This window comes from Oncorhynchus gorbuscha, linkage group LG05, assembly GCF_021184085.1.
Source record: "Oncorhynchus gorbuscha isolate QuinsamMale2020 ecotype Even-year linkage group LG05, OgorEven_v1.0, whole genome shotgun sequence".
In the NCBI taxonomy this organism is placed as follows: Eukaryota; Metazoa; Chordata; class Actinopteri; order Salmoniformes; family Salmonidae; genus Oncorhynchus; species Oncorhynchus gorbuscha.
The window spans coordinates 80,292,164-80,310,475 of record NC_060177.1 but is presented as its reverse complement, the minus strand read 5'-3'; the positions used below and the strand labels follow the sequence as shown (position 1 = coordinate 80,310,475).

General features: G+C 42.5%; 2 protein-coding genes across 2 annotated transcripts; one reads left to right on the top strand and one right to left on the bottom strand.

Annotated features, from left to right (window-relative positions):
• The first annotated feature begins 204 nt into the window (after positions 1-204).
• On the top strand, positions 205-11,679 carry slc35d2 (solute carrier family 35 member D2). Its single transcript, XM_046351278.1, has 12 exons — positions 205-405; positions 7,105-7,138; positions 7,329-7,415; positions 7,608-7,675; positions 7,857-7,928; positions 8,038-8,106; positions 8,262-8,364; positions 8,925-9,017; positions 9,131-9,198; positions 9,546-9,624; positions 9,858-9,940; positions 10,052-11,679. The coding sequence occupies exons 1-12, from the start codon at positions 248-250 to the stop codon at positions 10,197-10,199; spliced, it is 1,062 nt and encodes a 353-aa protein (XP_046207234.1). The 5' UTR covers positions 205-247; the 3' UTR covers positions 10,200-11,679.
• A 1,385-nt stretch (positions 11,680-13,064) lies between these two features.
• On the bottom strand, positions 13,065-17,281 carry LOC124036559 (zinc finger protein 367-like). The gene is made up of 5 exons (XM_046351277.1): positions 16,629-17,281; positions 15,704-15,866; positions 15,300-15,419; positions 14,916-15,054; positions 13,065-14,780 (listed from the first exon to the last, which is right to left on the bottom strand). Exons 1-5 carry the CDS (start codon positions 16,905-16,907, stop codon positions 14,528-14,530), a joined length of 954 nt encoding a protein of 317 aa, XP_046207233.1. The 5' UTR covers positions 16,908-17,281; the 3' UTR covers positions 13,065-14,527.
• Positions 17,282-18,312: the final 1,031 nt, after the last annotated feature.

The window sequence follows — 18,312 nt, the reverse complement described above, 5'->3', positions numbered from 1 at the left end:
TTCTCCTCCCTTCTATGCAAAAAGTAAAAGTACAGATAGGCCTATTGCTTATAATCTTCCAGAATTATGCAATTGTACACATTTCCTTAACACTTTTTCACAGCAACTATACGGTGTATGTGACAAAAAATAAAACAAATACGAAAAAGAATCGCTGCCTGTTTGAACAATCCCCGCCCAGTCTAATAAACACTTCCTCCACACGATCGTGACAAAGCCAAAGTGAAAGCAGCGGAGATCATTTCATATGTTGACGATTACAACTATTCTTGAAGTAATGTCTACCTCAGCTAACTTGCCAGAAGCCGAACATTCCGGGTTGTTGAAGTTTCTCTCTGCTGCGTTCTACGCCGTCAGTTCATTCTTGATCATTGTTGTTAACAAAACGATTCTCACAAACTACAGGTAAGATCGTTTCGTCACTGCAGTACTTACTGTGCAGAGGTCACTCGCTAGAAATCCTTTGCAAGTGGTGCTTTCAAGACAACTGGGAACTCGAAAACAATCGAGGGTAAATCATGACGTAAGTGATCTTTAGGTCGGGAAGGTCGTAACTCCAGAAAGAGGCCCGAGTTCCCGACTTGGCATTTCGAGTTGGATGACCGTTCAAATCTTTTTTCTTTCCTAGTTCCCAGTGGTCCTGAACGCATGTAGTGGGAACTCCGATATTTCCGAGTTCCCATGGGTTTTTAACGCGGCATGAGCATAGCAGCTGGTGCGGTGCAGTGGTTGGATATACGCCGTATATCCACTTTTTCTGTGGCCATTGCCTATACTCCACGTCTTAATCCTCACCATGCGTATCAAAGAAGTGTAGTGGAGGTATACACCGTATCAATTAATAAGGCTGAAGGAACAGATCATAATGTTTATCTTAAATTGTTGATAAACGATGATTTCTTAACATTTTAATTGTGCCAGTGTGCACACATCGGTAGGCCTACGAGCAAATGTTCCAAAATACATACCAGCGCTTTAGTGGACAGAGATGGAAATATCCCTTAGAAATTTAGAAAGAGGGGTGATCTAAAGAAACAACAGCTATCATGGGTTGGTATTAGGCCCTAATCTATAGATTTCACATGACTGGGAATACAGATATACATCTGTTGGTCACAGATACCTTTAAAAAAGGTAGTGTCGGATCAGAAAATTAGAACGTTTCTGATTTGACCATTAGCCTCATGCAGCGAAACATTGATCAGGCTGTTGATTACACATCTTCACATGGAGTTGATCAGGCTGTTGATTGCACATCTCCTTCACATGGAGTTGATCAGGCTGTCGATTGCACATCTCCTTCACATGGAGTTGATCAGGCTGTCGATTGCACATCTCCTTCACATGGAGTTGATTAGGCTGTCGATTGCACATCTCCTTCACATGGAGTTGATCAGGCTGTCGATTGCACATCTCCTTCACATGGAGTTGATCAGGCTGTCGATTGCACATCTCCTTCACATGGAGTTGATCAGGCTGTGGATTGAACATCTCCTTCACATGGAGTTGATTAGGCTGTCGATTGCACATCTCCTTCACATGGAGTTGATCAGGCTGTCGATTGCACATCTCCTTCACATGGAGTTGATTAGGCTGTCGATTGCACATCTCCTTCACATGGAGTTGATTAGGCTGTTGATTGCACATCTCCTTCACATGGAGTTGATTAGGCTGTCGATTGCACATCTCCTTCACATGGAGTTGATTAGGCTGTCGATTGCACATCTCCTTCACATGGAGTTGATTAGGCTGTCGATTGCACATCTCCTTCACATGGAGTTGATTAGGCTGTCGATTGCACATCTCCTTCACATGGAGTTGATTAGGCTGTCGATTGCACATCTCCTTCACATGGAGTTGATTAGGCTGTCGATTGCACATCTCCTTCACATGGAGTTGATTAGGCTGTTGATTGCACATCTCCTTCACATGGAGTTGGTCAGGCTGTTGATTGCACATCTCCTTCACATAGAGTTGATCAGGCTGTTGATTGTGGCCTGTGGAATGTTGTCCCACTCCTATTTAATAGCTGTGCGAATTTGCTAGATATTGGCAGGAACTGGAACACACTGTCGTACACGTCGATCCAGAGCATCCAAGACGTTCTCAATGGGTGACATGTCTCGTGATTATGCAGGCCATGGAAGAACTGGGACATTTTCAGCTTCCAGGAATTGTGTACAGAATCTTGTGACATGAGGCTGTGTATTATCATGCTGAAACATGAGGTGATGGCAGCGGATGAATGGTACAACAATGGGCCTCAGGATCTCATCACAGTATCTCTGTGTATTCAAATTGCCATAGATACAATTCATTGTGTCCGTTTTCTGTAGCTTATGCCTGCCCATACCATAACCCTATCGCCACCATGGGGCACTGTATTCACAACGTTGACATCAGAAAACCGCTCACCCACACCACGTTTACCATCTGCCCGGCACAGTTGAAACCAGGATTCATCCGTGAAGAGCACACTTCTCCAGCATGCCAGTGGCTATCGAAGGTGAGCATTTACCCACTGAAGTTGGTTACAATGCCGAACTGCAGTCAGGGCAATACCCTGGGGAGAACAACGAGCATACAGCTTCCCTGAGACAGGCCTATCGCGCACCGCTCCCGAGGATACTACTTGCCAATGTCCAGTCTCTTGACAACAAGGTTGATGAAATCCGAGCAAGGGTAGCATTCCAGAGAAACATAAGAGACTGCAACTTTATTTTCTTCACGGAAACATGGCTCACTCGAGACACGCTATTGGAGTCGGTACAGCCAGCTGGTTTCTTCCGGCATCGCGCCAACAGAAACAAACATCTTTCTGGTAAGAAGAGGGGCGGGGGTATATGCCTTATGATTAACAAGACGTGGTGTTATCATAACAACATACAGGAACTCAAGTCCTTCTGTTCACCTGACTTAGAATTCCTCATAATCAAATGTCGACCGCATTATCTACCAAGAGAATTCTCTTTGATTATAATCAAAGCCGCATATATTTCCCCCAAACAGATGTATCGATGGCCCTGAACAAACTTTATTTGACTATGTAAACTGGAAACCACATATCCTGAGGCTGCATTAATTGTAGCTAGGATTTTAACAAGGCTAATCTGAAAACAAGACTCCCTAAATTCTATCAGCATATCGATTGTGCTACCAGGGCTGGTAAAACCCTGGAACATTGTTATTCTAACTTCCGCGATGCATATAAGGCCCTCCCCCTGCCCTCCTTTCGGAAAAGCTGACCACGACTCCATTTTGTTGCTCCTAGCCTATAGACACAGACTTTAACAGGAAGCTCCCGCGCTCCAGTCTCTTCAACGCTGGTCTGACCAATCTGATTCCACGCTTCAAGATTGCTTCAATCACGTGGATTGGGATATGTTCCGCATTGCGTCAAACAACAACATTGACAAATACGCTGATTTGGTGAGCGAGTTTATTAGCAAGTGCATTGGTGATGTCGTACCCACAGCAACTATTAAAACATTCCCAAACCAGAAACCGTGGATTGATGGCAGCATTCGCGTGAAACTGAAAGAGCAAACCACTCCTTTTAACCAGGGTAAGGTGACCGGAAACATGACCGAATACAAACAGTGTAGCTATTTCCTCCGCAAGGCAATCTAACAAGCTAAGCGTCAGTATAGAGACAAAGTAGAGTCGCAATTCAACGGCTCAGACACGAGGTATGTGGCAGGATCTACAGTCAATCACGGATTACAAAATGAAAACCAGCCCCGTCGCAGACCAGGATGTCTTGCTCCCAGACAGACTAAACAACTTCTTTGCTCGCTTTGAGGACAATACAGCGCCACTGACACGGCCCACTACCAAAACCTGTAGACTCTCCTTCACTGCAGCCGACGTGAGTAAAATATTTAAAAGTGTTAACCCTCGCAAGGCTGCAGGCCCAGAAGGCATCCCCAGCCGCGTCCTCAGATCATGTGCAGACCAGCTGGCTGGTGTGTTTACGGACATATTCAATCAATCCTTATCCCAATCTGCTGTTCCCACATGCTTCAAGAGGGCCACCATTGTTCCTGTTCCCAAGAAAGATAAAGTAACTGAGCTAAACGACTCCTGCCCCGTAGCACTCACGTCCGTCATCATGAAGTATTTTGAGAGACTAGTCAAGGACCATATCACCTGCACCCTACCTGACACCCTAGACCCACTACAATTTGCTTACCGCCCCAATAGGTCCACAGACAACACAATCGCACTGTCCTAACCCATCTGGACAAGAGGAATACCTATGTGAGAATGCTGTACTACAGCTCAGCATTTAACACCATAGTACCCTCCAAACTCGTCATCAAGCAGTCTCGAGCCCGCCCTGCCCAACTGGGTACTGGACTTCCTGACAGGCTGCCCCAAGGTGGTGAGGGTAGGTAACAACATCTCCACCCCGCTGATCCTCAACACTGGGGCCCCACAAGGGTGTGTTCTGAGCCCTCTCCTGTACTCCCTGTTCACCCACGACTGCGTGGCCATGCATGCCTCCAACTCAATCATCAAGTTTGTAGATGACACTATAGTGGTAGGCTTGATTACCATCAACAACGAGACAGCCTACAGGGAGGAGGTGAGGGCCCTCGGAGTGTGGTGTCAGGAAAATAACCTCTCACTCAATGTCAACAAAACAAAGGAGATGATCGTGGACTTCAGCAGAGGGCGCACCCCCCTATCCACATCGACGGGACTGTAGTGGAGAGGGTAGTAATTTTGAAGTTCCTCGGCGTACACATCACGGACAAACTGAATTGGTCCACCCACACAGACAGCGTGGTGAAAAAGGCGCAGCAGCGCCTCTTCAACCTCAGGAGGCTGAAGAAATTTGGCTTGTCACTAAAAGCACTCACAAACTTTTACAGATGCACAATCGAGAGCATCCTGTCGGGCTGTATCACCACCTGGTACGGCAACTGCTCCGCCCACAACCGTAAGGCTCTCCATAGGGTAGTGAGGTCTGCACAATGCATCACCGGGGGCAAATGACCTGCCCTCCAGGACACCTACTCCACCTGATGTCACAGGAAGGCCATAAAGAACATCAAGGACAACAACAACCCGAGACACTGCCTGTTCGCCACGCTATCATCCAGAAGGCGAGGTCAGTACAGGTGCATCAACGCAGGGACAGAGAGACTGAAAAACAGCTTCTATCTCAAGGCCTGTTAAACAGCCACCACTAACATTGAGTGGCTGCTGCCATCATACTGACTCAACTCCAGCCACTTTAATATTGGAAAAATGTTTTAAAAAATGTATCACTAGCCACTTTAAACAGTGCCACTTCATATAATGTTTACATACCCTACATTACTCATCTCATATGTATATACTGTACTCGATACCATCTACTGCATCTTGCCTATGCCGTTCTGTACCATCGCTCATTCATATTTCTATATGTACATATTCTTTATCCCTTTACACTTGTTTGTATAAGGTAATAGTTGTGGAATTGTTAGGTTAGATTACTCATGGGTTATTACTGCATTGTCAGAACTAGAAGCACAAGCATTTTGCTACACTCGCATTAACATCTGCTAACCATGTGTATGTGACAAATAAAATTAGATTTGATAGTTTGTGCAGAAATTCTTTGATTGTACAAACTGTTTCATCAGCTGTCTGGGTGGCTGGTCTCAGTCTCCAGCAGGATATGCAGGTCCTGGGCTGGTGTGGTTACACGTGGTCTCTACACAAGTTCTCTAAAACGATGTTGGAGGATGTTGTAGAACATTCAATTCTTTGGCAACAGCTCTGGTGGACATTCCTGCAGTCAGCATGCCAATTGCATGCTTCCTCAACTTGAGACATCTGTGGCATTGTCCCATTTTAGTGTCCTTTTATTGTCCCCAGAACAAGGTGCACCTGTGTGATGATCATGCTGTTTAATCAGCTTCTTGTTATGCCACACCTGTCAGGTGGATGGATTGTAAAGGAGAAATGCTCACTAACAGGGATGTAAACATAGTTGTTGCCAAAATTTGAGAGAAATAAGCTTTATGTGCGTATGGAAAATTTCCAGGATCTTTTATTTCCGCTCATAAAATAGGGTGGGTATAATTTGTGTCACGTTCCAACAGGAATCTGTAACAAAAACTTCATAAAGTACAACGTTGCCAACAAACAACGTACACAACGTAGGTATCAACTCACCACGTAGCTTATTCTTAATGTTTGTCCATAGGCTACCAGAGTGCGGACAGACATTTTTCAGAATAAACGATGGGAGTGAAAAACGTAATGAAATAGCCCGCCCCCTATCCGGTATCTTATTCTGCCGTTATACAACTTTCGTATGCGTTGTTTGTTGGCAGAATTGTTATTTTACAACGTTTTTGCAACAGATTCCTGTTGAAAGTTTCCATAAATTATTTCCCACCCCATGAAACATGGGACCAACACTTTACATGTTGCGTTTTATATTTTTGTTCAGCATAGCTACAAAGTAGCCTGTGGCTATCTGGCAGAATTCTATGATTATTTTCACCAATCCAGTGGGCATTTGTTTAGCTCCGTATCATGTGTGCTACAAACACCAGTAACCAAACGAGCAGTGCTAGAATTAAAAGGTAACTTCACTCAAACCTACAACTCTTAGATTTTTCCTTGACCTCAAAAGTGGTCTGCTGATGTGATCTAAGGATTGTTGTGGACTTAGAACATCCAATTTTGTTCTTGTTCTAATTTAAAAAGTGTGACCGATTGGGAAAATAACCTGAAAAGAATGGTGGAAATTTGAAACCTGTGAATTTCTGTCTCAGTTGAGTCTCCATTTATCTCCATTTATCTGTTTCAATAATATGCCTACTATTAGCCTACCAAGACCAATATGGAAGCAAAGGTATCTGATCTTTTTAGGTTATTAAGAGTGTATGTCACAATTTGTCATATAATTTTTCTTCACATAGGGTGCCGTTCCTTCGCTGGGTTGGCCGTTTGGAATATTTGAGCAAAATTAGAGTATACCTACTTCCCCAGGCAACACTGAACTTGAAGCTCCAACAGGCAGACAGTTGTTATGGGGTTGTTACAGTTTATTAAAACGTCTTCTTTATTGACCAATAACATCTCTTTTCTCTCTCTTAGATTTCCCTCGTACATGTTTCTAGGAATTGGACAGGTAATATACCTCAATTCAGGATTCTCGAGGTAGAAGTTGCACAACAGATATACCCTCAGATTACCTTCATATCATCATAACCAACAAACCAAATTGTTGATGTAAAAAATATCTGATTCAATGTCAGTAACGCAAAATTGCCATCTTCTCATAAATATCGAACCCCCTCTTGATTTCCCCCTTTTTCCAGATGGCCACTACAATCATCATTCTCTATGCTGCTAAAATTAACCAAACAGTTCACTTTCAAGACTTTGACAGAAGCATTTTCATCAAAGTAAGTGTTTTTATTAAGTGAAGTGTGTTCTATTCTTGTTTCAATCCTATGCCTGTCTGTCACAGATGCATACAACAAAAGGTGAACCACAATAAGTCTCAAAAATAGTCAGATGTTCCAAGATGTATTTTTGCAGTTTGCCATCAATATAACATCTTGAATTCATTCATTAAATTAATGATTTCTATACAGATCTTCCCTCTACCTCTGCTGTATGTTGGAAACCACATAACAGGACTGGCGGGTACAAAGAAGTTAAGGTACAATGGAGTCTAAATTCAAGAGTGAAACTTAATGCATTAGTTTCAGATATCCTCTCAATTACACTATGTACAACTTAAACACCACTCATAGGGACTTAGACCAGTGTTGCCAAGCACTCTGACAAATGCATTTATAAAAAAGCAGACAAATGTGATTGATCAATGTAATCCTTTACAGTTTACCCATGTTCACAGTCTTAAGGAAGTTCACCATATTGATGACAATGATCATGGAAGCAAGGATATTGAAGTTTGTGGCCATTTTTTTCACATCTGTATATTTTATTGTCATCAACTGCTAATTTACAGTTCAGTTCAGCCTTATAGTATTAACATGTGAATTTCAATATCCTCTCCAGAAAACAAATCCCTAGTCGTCTGATCTACAGTGTTTTGGCCATCGTTTTTGGAGCATTGGTGGCAGCAAGGTAAGTTGCAACTCAAATGTTCACACTGTTAACAAATTCCTGTTGAATGAGATACTCTTCTCTGCTTGATATTACTTCTGAAAACATTGAAGATACTTTGAAGGAAGTCTTCATTACCATTATGAATAAAATGTTCCCTTTATTTTCTCCTATAGCTCTGACTTGGCCTTTGATGCCGAGGGCTACACATTCATTCTGCTTAATGATGTCTTCACTGCTGCCAGTGGTGTGTACACCAAGAAGAAACTGGGAACTGAGGTAGGACACATTCTTGCCACACTATAATAATAAGAGATAACACCTTGATTTGAGCACGTAAACTTGTTTTATTTGATTTTTTCTAATAAAATCCCAGAATGGTTCTGGATACTTTGAAAATACCAAGCACCTGATACTAGATTCTCTTTACAGGTAGATACTTCCAGTTTTCAGATGAAGATATTATTTAACAGACACAGGAGACTGCATACATATTTCTAAGGCAGCTTGGATGAATCCAGACATCATGTATGTTTACGTTCCAGCCATGTGAGGAAAGGTGAGGAGGTGAGGTATTGCTGACCTGAGCTCTATTGGTTGCATTGTGTAGGGTCTGAATTTGCATGATAATGACCTAATTGTGGCCAGGTTAAGTGATGTTGATTAATTTGTTAGGATGCACACTGGTAAAGTAAACAGTGCAGTATGCCTACCATGGTTGATCATTTTACCTTTAAGCTCCAGCAACACTCTCCTCTTATAGTTGAGAAGTTGAATAGCTAACTGTTTTGTGTAATACTGACTCACGTAAAATTGTATTTTCAAAATTTTTTTTAAAGGGTCTTGGAAAATATGGGATCTTATTTTACAATGCATTCATCATTTTCATTCCAACTCTTTTGGCTAGTGCTTTCACTGGGGATTTACACAAGGTAAATGCATTTCCCTTTTTCTCCAGATATACGTTGATTTTTAGGCCCAGATCTAGGATCAGCTAATCCCTGTCTGTTTGACCTTGCCTGTGTGTGTGGTTTTGTGTTGACAGGCCATTACATATGAACACTGGTTGAACACCCCCTTTGTTTCTTGCTTCCTTATGTCCTGCATCATGGGGTGAGTGTACACATTACTGAAAGAGAAACTGCCAGCATATCCCTTTCTCTATGGCTGTTAAAGAGGCATTGTTCCACCTAAACTAGGCAGTATAGTATGTTTATGTTCAAAATTGTAAGAGCAATGAAGTGTAGACTGAATGAGGATATACTTCCTTACCAACCAGAGGCAGAGCAGAACACTGAGACACGCCCCATCTTAGACTTGGCGTGGTCCCACTGGGCTCCATTGTTGCCGACAACTTCCTCTAACAATTCTCAGGACATATCAGAACATTAAATATACCCCCAGTAGAGGGTGGTGATGGCCTTCTTAATAAGAAGATCTTGTGCTTCTCTCTGTTTCAGGTTTGTGCTGATGTATTCAATAGTGCTGTGTAGCCACTACAACTCAGCACTCACCACCACAGTGGTGGGAGCAATTAAGGTAAGAACAACTGGACCAGTAACATGCGGATCAATATGTTTGTTCCTAACATTTAGGGTTATATTGACACAGCAGGGTCAGTGAGCACAAAAGGGGAAAGACGTGTTTTCAAATGCAACCCTGATGCGAATGTCTGTGGGGAATCGTATTCTGATCATTTCCATCTCATGAGTCCACATACCCATGAATATCATGTCAAGTCAACTATATAGTGTATCAATTGTTTTCCTCAGAATGTTGCTGTGGCCTACATCGGTATGTTTTTAGGTGGAGATTACCTCTTTTCATGGACAAACTTCCTGGGCTTGAATATTTGGTAAGAATAGATGAATGTTTTATTCACACATTAGCAAAAGAAACCTGTTGCTATACCATTTCTATTCTGTTTTTGCCAATGTCCAACTCTGTAGTTCTCTCTTCTCGTCAGTATATCAGGGGGACTTGTGTATTCCTACCTGACGTTCCACAGCAGCAGCAAACCATCCCAATGCAATGGAAGCAGAATCCAGAAAAAACAGGATCAGCTGAAGATTCCCATTATGGAAGATTCCACAGACAGACTCCTTGTAAAATAAGTTATCTTTATTTCACCTTTTATTTGATCAGGGTCCCATTGAGACCAAGGCCTCTTTTTGAAGGGAGCTCTGCGTGAACACAATTTGTAAGTGAATACACCTGCGATACAACTGGTCATGATGCCATAGTTTATTTTCTGTACTGTAAGCACAACCCTTTAACGGCTCCATATTGTAGCAGACGTTCTTACATTTTATGTTTTAATGTAACTTTATGAAAAATTATGATCATACTTGACAATGTTTATTTGTGTTGCAAGTTGAAACCTGGAATTTTAATTGTGTTGTCAAGACAAGTGGTGTTATACTATACATACATACATACATACATACATACATACATACATACATACATACATACATACATACATACATACATACATACATACATACATACATACATACATACATACATACATACATACATACATACATACATACATACATACATACATACATACATACATACATACTAGTACATGTGTAAATAGCAATGGCCACTAGTGGTTACTAAGCAACCCGTGAAACCAATGTGTGTACTGAGAAACATACTATAGTGTATTGAGCTGTATGTTCAAGGACAACTAAACTGCAGTGTAGTGATGATGAAGCTCTTACCAACCATTAGCACAGCAATAAACTAGAAGGAATGAACCCGTCTCCTGGATCATGATCATTGATGGTGTTTATTGAAGACCAACAAGTACCAACAGTGTGGACTGCCTATAAAGAGAAACTGTTTTAAACATCAACAATGTCATCTCTACAAAGCAAGTCAGAACATTTCATATTAAAGCCTAAAACGCACAATGCTATGGTCTGTTAACATGGTGTGAGGGAGAGTGAATTTCATCATCATTTAAACATCAACTTCAAAGCACTTGTACTGTAGATTGTGTGCAGGAGATTTGTTTTCTCTTTTTCAAACAAACAAGTTGTGGAATATATTAACTGCCAAAACTTAACTTTTTAACCAAATAATCAACAAAGTGTTCAAAATACATCAAGATATATACACTACACTTGGGTTGTTTTGATTATTAACTAAGTTCCAGTTTAGCCTGTGCTCTATCAAAAAGATATATTGGACATGTCATCCCACTGGACACAGATGTCAATTCAACATCTAAACTCAGCAAAAAAAAGAAATGTCCTCTTTTCAGGAACCCGTCTTTCAAAGATAATTTGTAAAGATCCAAACAACTTCACAGATCTTCATTGTAAAGGGTTTAAACACTGTTTCCCATGCTTGTTCAATGAACCATAAACAATTAATGAACATGCACCTGTGGAACGTTCGTTAAGACACTAACAGCTTACAGACAGTAGGCAATTAAGGTCACAGTTATGAAAACTTGGGACAGTAAAAAGGCCTTCCAACTGACCCTGAAAAACACAAAAGGAAAGATGCCCTGGGTCCCTGCTCATCTGCGTGAACGTGCCTTAGGCATGCTGCAAGGAGGCATGCGGACTACAGATGTGGCCAGGGCAATACATTTCAATGTCTGTACATTAGGGCACTACAGGGAGACAGGCTGGACAGATGATCGTCCTCGCAGTGGAAGACCACGTGTAAAACACCTGCACAGGATCGGTACATCTGAACATCACACCTGCGGGACAGATACAGGATGGCAACAACTGCCCGAGTTACACCAGGAACGCACACTCCCTCCATCAGTGCTCAGACTGTCCGCTATAGGCTGAGAGAGGCTGGACTGAGGGCTTGTAGGCCTGTTGTAAGGTAGGTTCTCACCAGACATCACCGGAAGGGTGGGGTAACATCTCACAGCAAGACCTGGCAAATATGATGCAGTCCACAAGGGGGAGATACTGACTGATATGTTAGATTTTGATTCCCCCCGCCCTTTGTTCAGTGACACATTATTCCATTTCTGTTAGTCACATGTCTGTGGATGTTGTTCTGTTCATAGAAATATTTGCACATGTTAAGTTTGCTGAAAATAAACGCAGTTGACAGTGAGAGGACGTTTTTTGTTGTTGCTGAGTTTAGTTTAGATTTATATTCGATTGAGTTGTCAAGAAACGTAATATCAACAAACATTTGAACCATGTTGTTTTGGTTAAAAGCTGGGTGAAATAGACAAATATTCCCTAAATCTAATCAGTTTTGCACGTTGATTCAATGTCATAACATCGTTTTTTTTATGCCTTGGAAACAACGTAGATTCAACCAGTATGTGCCCAGTGGGATACAACACTTAATCACATATGGCCAACAAAGCATCTGGGTGTTGCAGGAAGCACAAACCTAATGAAAACAACAAAAACATATATATAAAAACAATTGGCAATTTACACAATGTTAAGAGATGTAGTGTTGCTAACAAATAATAAAACATTGCCAACGCCAAGTATTCATTACACCCTCCTTTATGTAGAAACATGTCCCATTTCTCTAGACTGGTCTAACATGTCCCATTTCTCTAGACTGGTCTAATAGGTAGAAACATGTCCCATTTCTCTAGACTGGTCTAATAGGTAGAAACATGTCCCATTTCTCTAGACTGGTCTAATAGGTAGAAACATGTCCCATTTCTCTAGACTGGTCTAATAGGTAGAAACATGTCCCATTTCTCTAGACTGGTCTAACATGTCCCATTTTCCCAGACTGGTCTAACATGTCCCATTTCTCTAGACTGGTCTAATAGGTGGAAACATGTCCCATTTCTCTAGACTGGTCTAACATGTCCCATTTCTCTAGACTGGTCTAACGTGTCCCATTTCTCTAGACTGGTCTAATAGGTAGAAACATGTCCCATTTCTCTAGACTGGTCTAATAGGTGGAAACATGTTACATTGCAAGCTTAATCCATAAATGCAAAACTTAGTAGCAGATACAATTCTAACGGCTAGAAGTTGACGTCGATAGATACTAAATCATTTTAGGGAGGCGATGATCAATATATTCTTCAATGGAACTATATGTCAGTACTCGGAGACAGCTTGTGATAGCAGATAGTTAACAAAAAGGACAAAAAAACATGATGAAATAAATACCTATGAAATGTTGATTATAGAGAAGACTTGTACATACACCACCAATGGGGCTACAAGTCCGTATCTACAATCAGCCAGCATCTTTTAATATAAAAGGTGGCGACACTAATGACTTTAAATACTCCTCTTCCGTATGTCTGGCCATGTCATTTGGTTAGAGTGGAGAAGGCCAACGCCAGGCCTGCACAGCCATAGCATGGGCAGGCTTTTGTTCCAGCCCAGCTCTAACACACCTGACCCAACTAACTGTGGTCTAAATCTCCGTGATAAGATGATCATCTAGATCAGGTTTGTTAAGGGCTGATATGGAGCTGCGGCTGCTCACTCTGCGGCTCTCCAGGACAAGAGTTGTCCCTCCAGGGTTATAGCTACAGTTCTGGGTGTGATACATTTAATAGGTGAAGGGGTTGGAGCTTGAATTTTTGTGAAAGCTTGTGGCTAGCCACTACTGTAGATTAGGCTTGCAATGGGTTGCATCTCAATAGTCTCTACAGTGACTTCCTCCCCTCATCTACTCTCCTTCACCTGCACTGATCTGAAAGAACTAGACAGGTGGAAGCGAAATCCCCTGATAGGCTTCCACCACATTGCATTTTCACCTATCGTGCCACAGTCCAGATCAGAGAATCAGGAGAGGAATCCACTTTCCAGTATTTAGATACACCTAAACTGTCCTATGACTGACCGCACCCTGTATCACTCCATCCATCTGAGCTAAATCTACATAGACTTCCATTATATAAACATACTCACACAATATACTTTATCGACAAAAGTAAAAGACATAACAAATAACTCGTTACCACCAAAGTGCAAACAAAACAAACTAAACATTAAAAGGTCATCTCCTCCAGTCTTTAGAAGGCAGAGGAAAGTGAAACGTTCTTCATATATTGACATCTACAACACAGGAGGCTGGTGAGGGGAGGCTCATAATAATGGCTGGAATGTAGAGAATGGAATGTTCCATTTATTGCATTCCAGCCATTATTATGAACCCGTCCTCCCCAACTAAGGTGCCACCAGCCACCTGTGATCTACAATCTTAGCAGCCTAATAAGGATACAATTGGAAGCTGGATAAGGTGCTTTTAGCTTGTGCCTGCCCCACACTGCACATGGAGAAGAACCCCAGATACTGATCTAAGTTCCGCTTAGAATTTCCCCCCATTAATGGTTAAGTATTTGGGGAGGGTAAGCTTATCCTAGATGTTTCCCTACAGACAACTTCTACCCAGAACACATTGTGCAGGGAGGCAGAAGGGGAGTGACTGGGGAGGGTTTCAACACTGGGATATGGGTAGGGTTTCAGGCAGACAGGTTGTTAGCCAGCTCAATGAGCGCCAGGGCACCATGGAGACGCTCCCGTTGCTCTTGGAGACTCCGTTTGGCAGCCCCACCCCCGTTGCACTTCTCTTCCTCCATTGGCTCCTCCTCTTCCTCCTCATCTGATTGGAGAAACTCCCGGGGGTCCTGTTGCTCCTGGTCCTCCACCCCGCCCTTGCCCTGGGGTTTCCCCTTGGTGGGCACAGGGGCACGCTGCTCACGGGTCTGCCAGTACCTGCCACAACACAGAGAGTCAAAGGGGGATATGGTGAGAATTGGGGTGTGCAGAATAAGGTAAGATCCCTCAATTGCTTTACTTGTTTTACTATCCATCTGATCTGCCTATCCACCTCCCTCCAGAGCCACTCACTTTGCCAGCCACTCTGCCACAGCCTTGTTGTCTACAGACTGGGCCTTGTTTGGTCCCTCCTTGGGGTCTTCTCTCTTCAAACGGGCATATGGATGCTTTGGGCAGTGCCGGTTAGCGTGGGTAAAGCGACTCCCGCAGGCTTGGGAGAGAACAATGATATCAGAGTTAGTGTCATTCTTTTCTATATGGTGGATTCTGCACCCCTCCTATGAGAAAGGTCTAAAGGTACCACCTATATTTGGTAGACGGTCATTGTAAAGCAGGCCGTTATTGTAAATAACAATTTGTTCTTAACTGACTTGCCTAGTTAAATAAAGGATCAATAAATAAATGAAGGGCCTTATGGTATTAATCTCAAAATGGAAGGTCTAGTTGTGTGCTCACCTTTCTCAGAGCAGACAAAGGGCTTCTCTCCGGTGTGAAGGCGCTGGTGAGTCTTTAGCTGGCCACTCTGGACAAAAGCCTTGCCACAGTCAGGATAGTCACAAGGGTAAGGCCTCTCCCCTGGGAGAGAACACAGGGAGAGTTATTTGTTTGTAATTGTTCTATTTTTCTAGCAGATGCCTATAAAAGTGAGCAGTGTGTTGGTGTTGTAACACAGGGAACTGCATAGTGTCCTGGTAGTTTGGGTGTCAATGTGTCAGGGCCATCTGTGCTCTGCTTTCACGTGTGTGTTCTCTTGTGGGCCCGTAGAGACTTTTCTCACCTGTGTGTGTTCTCTTGTGGGCCCGTAGAGACTTTTCTCACCTGTGTGTGTTCTCTTGTGGGCCCGTAGAGACTTTTCTCACCTGTGTGTGTTCTCTTGTGGGCCTGTAGGGATTTCTCTCTAGGAAACACACGGTTGCAGATGTTACAGCGGATGCGGCTGGAGGAACTCTCCCCCTCGTTAATCAACTCACGGACAGTGTCAGCACGCGGGCGGCCACGCCGAATAGCGTCCTCTTTACTGTCCTGAAAACCAAGTGGAAACAAAGTTACCTACAGTTATATTAATAAATGCAGCTTTATTTACATTCTGAATAGTGAATGTAGGTAGGCTTACAACTGCTTAGAATTCATTCTAATGCATGGTGACATGTGACTGTTCAATTCTTGTCCAGTCCTATATCAAATAATTGCTACATTATATTTTGTTCAATTAATGGTGCCGCAAGGTGCAGGTATTAATTTATTCCAAGCACATCCGGAAACATTTTTGGCGGGCGACGCTACGTCACGTATGACAGCTGCCTGGGGTTTAAAATCCATCATGTCACACAGTGAGCGCGGGCGTTTTTTTAAATACACTTTTCAGAGCTTCAGTTTCACTCAAAACACTTATTTTTGTTGCAAGCACTCAAAGATAAGGACTCTTTAAAAAACTTGAACAGCTATTCAGATTGCCACTAGATTGCATCATTCAATGATGTAGTGTAAAGTTAACTTTTAGCTGGCCAGTGACCTAGGAATCCTCTGAATGTAACATGATCACTAAGATTCTAAAGTTGAAGCAATGTAACCGATAATCTCATTATTCATTGCAAGACTATTTAACACAACAAATAATTGAGAGTTACATGCAAATAAATGCGAATGTTTCAGTTATTACGGCGTCATATCAGACACATAATTCATGCACGGTCTAAAGAAGCCTACCGGATAGGATTTAAACTTCAACACAACACAATACTATTAGGCTAAACAACATGAAAAACAACCTCAAAATTATCCTACCTTCATCTGGTCAGGGGAGGCACCCATGTCCGCCTCGCTGGCAGTGTTGGTCCCGGTAGGGGAGGCAGCCCCGTTTACGGAGCCCGGGCTCAGGCTCACATTATGGGCGTTCTCTCCCCACTTCCACGGGTACACCATGAAGTCGCTGAATCCAGGGCTGGTCGCTATCAGAGATTCGTTCTTCCTGGGCTTGATCGGGGTGGTTTTGATCACAGACACCAGGACCCTCTTTGGAGAGTCGTTGCAAAAAATAACTTGAGGATGCTTGTTCTCGGCCATCGTTGAGATGAAAGACGAATGTGTCAAAAGCTGATCAAATCTCAAATTGTATCACAATGCTCAGGAATCACTTGCCATCTAAAGAAATAGATATTTACCCAGCTTTGCTATCAAGTAACCTAACTTTAGCAAAAAGTTGGGTTCGGCAGCTATAAGACCGAAAGTGTCCCACAAAATTCAGCTATTCAATCAGGAGTGAAAATAGGATTCATTTCCAAAGACGTAGAAAACCGTGCCACAATTCCTTATAAAAAATATGGCACAAAAATTCATGAATTTACAAAAATTGTGTTCACACTGTCAATGTGGATACAATGTGTGCTCCTATTTTTGCAAGTATTTCCCGCGTTGCAAATCGCGCCTGGGCGGTTCATAAATCCTTTTACCACATGTATGGGAAATAACCTATTATAAGAGCCAAAGCATGAGGTCAACCCGAACGAGCGCAACACAGTAACCAATGGTCATCATCGGAACATTGAAAGTACGCTGATTGGTTGGTACTTTTTATCCAATGAGTTTTAAACGTTGTTGAGCGCGCCTTTCCGGACTGACAGCAGATTGAACCAATGTAGACAACGCAAATGAATCCGCTACGTATATTGGACGAAACAACCAATGGTACTAAAGGGCGGTTCATTTGACAGTAGACTGGGATTGGACCACTGTCGATCAAAAGCCTCTCCCGCGCATACAGCAGCCTATGTTAATATATTACGTTTTTGGGACGATTTAAAGGGAAAGGTTGAGTCAATGGCGCCGAAGTTACGTAATCAAACCGCCAGAAAGAGAAACGATACTGAAACAAAGGTTGCAGTCAGTCATTTAACCTATGCACTACAGTACAGTTGTTATTACTATATTAATACACTGGGCCTATATAATTAAAGTTATATTTTATTTATCAGAGGAGTATACATTTTGTCCTATGTAAGAAGACTGGCATTGTAACATTTTAAAAAATATACAGAAAACCATTGAATGCCTTTACCCTGGGTGCATATTGCACATTGCCTTGTCCTTATCTGTGGACATGTTTTGTGTAATGGAGGAGTAAATCATTATAGTTCAATAGGTAATGGTACTCACCTGTGTGTGTGTGTGTTTAACCATCCTTGTTGATACCAGAAGTCCTCACAAGGATAGTAAAAACAAGGAACATTCGGACAAGTGGGGACATTTTGCCAGTCGCCATGAGGAACAGCATCAATGTAACAGTATAACTTTAGACCGTCCCCTTGCCCATACCCGGGCGCGAACCAGGGACCCTCTGCACACATCAACAACGAGCATCGTTACCCATCGCTCCACAAAAACTGCGGCCCTTGCAGAGCAAAGGGAACCACTACTTCAAGGTCTCAGAGCAAGTGATGTCACCGATTGAAACGCTATTTAGCGCGCACCA

Coding starts and splice junctions, on each gene's coding strand:
- slc35d2 (XM_046351278.1), top strand. CDS start 248: ATGTTGACGATTACAACTATTCTTGAAGTAATGTCTACCTCAGCTAAC. Junction 8,107..8,261: donor GGAGCATTGGTGGCAGCAAG/GTAAGTTGCAAC, acceptor TTTCTCCTATAG/CTCTGACTTGGCCTTTGATG. Junction 9,941..10,051: donor TTCCTGGGCTTGAATATTTG/GTAAGAATAGAT, acceptor TCTTCTCGTCAG/TATATCAGGGGGACTTGTGT.
- LOC124036559 (XM_046351277.1), bottom strand. CDS start 16,907: ATGGCCGAGAACAAGCATCCTCAAGTTATTTTTTGCAACGACTCTCCA. Junction 15,867..16,628: donor CCTCCCCTGACCAGATGAAG/GTAGGATAATTT, acceptor CTTGGTTTTCAG/GACAGTAAAGAGGACGCTAT. Junction 14,781..14,915: donor GTGGCAGAGTGGCTGGCAAA/GTGAGTGGCTCT, acceptor GTGTTGTGGCAG/GTACTGGCAGACCCGTGAGC.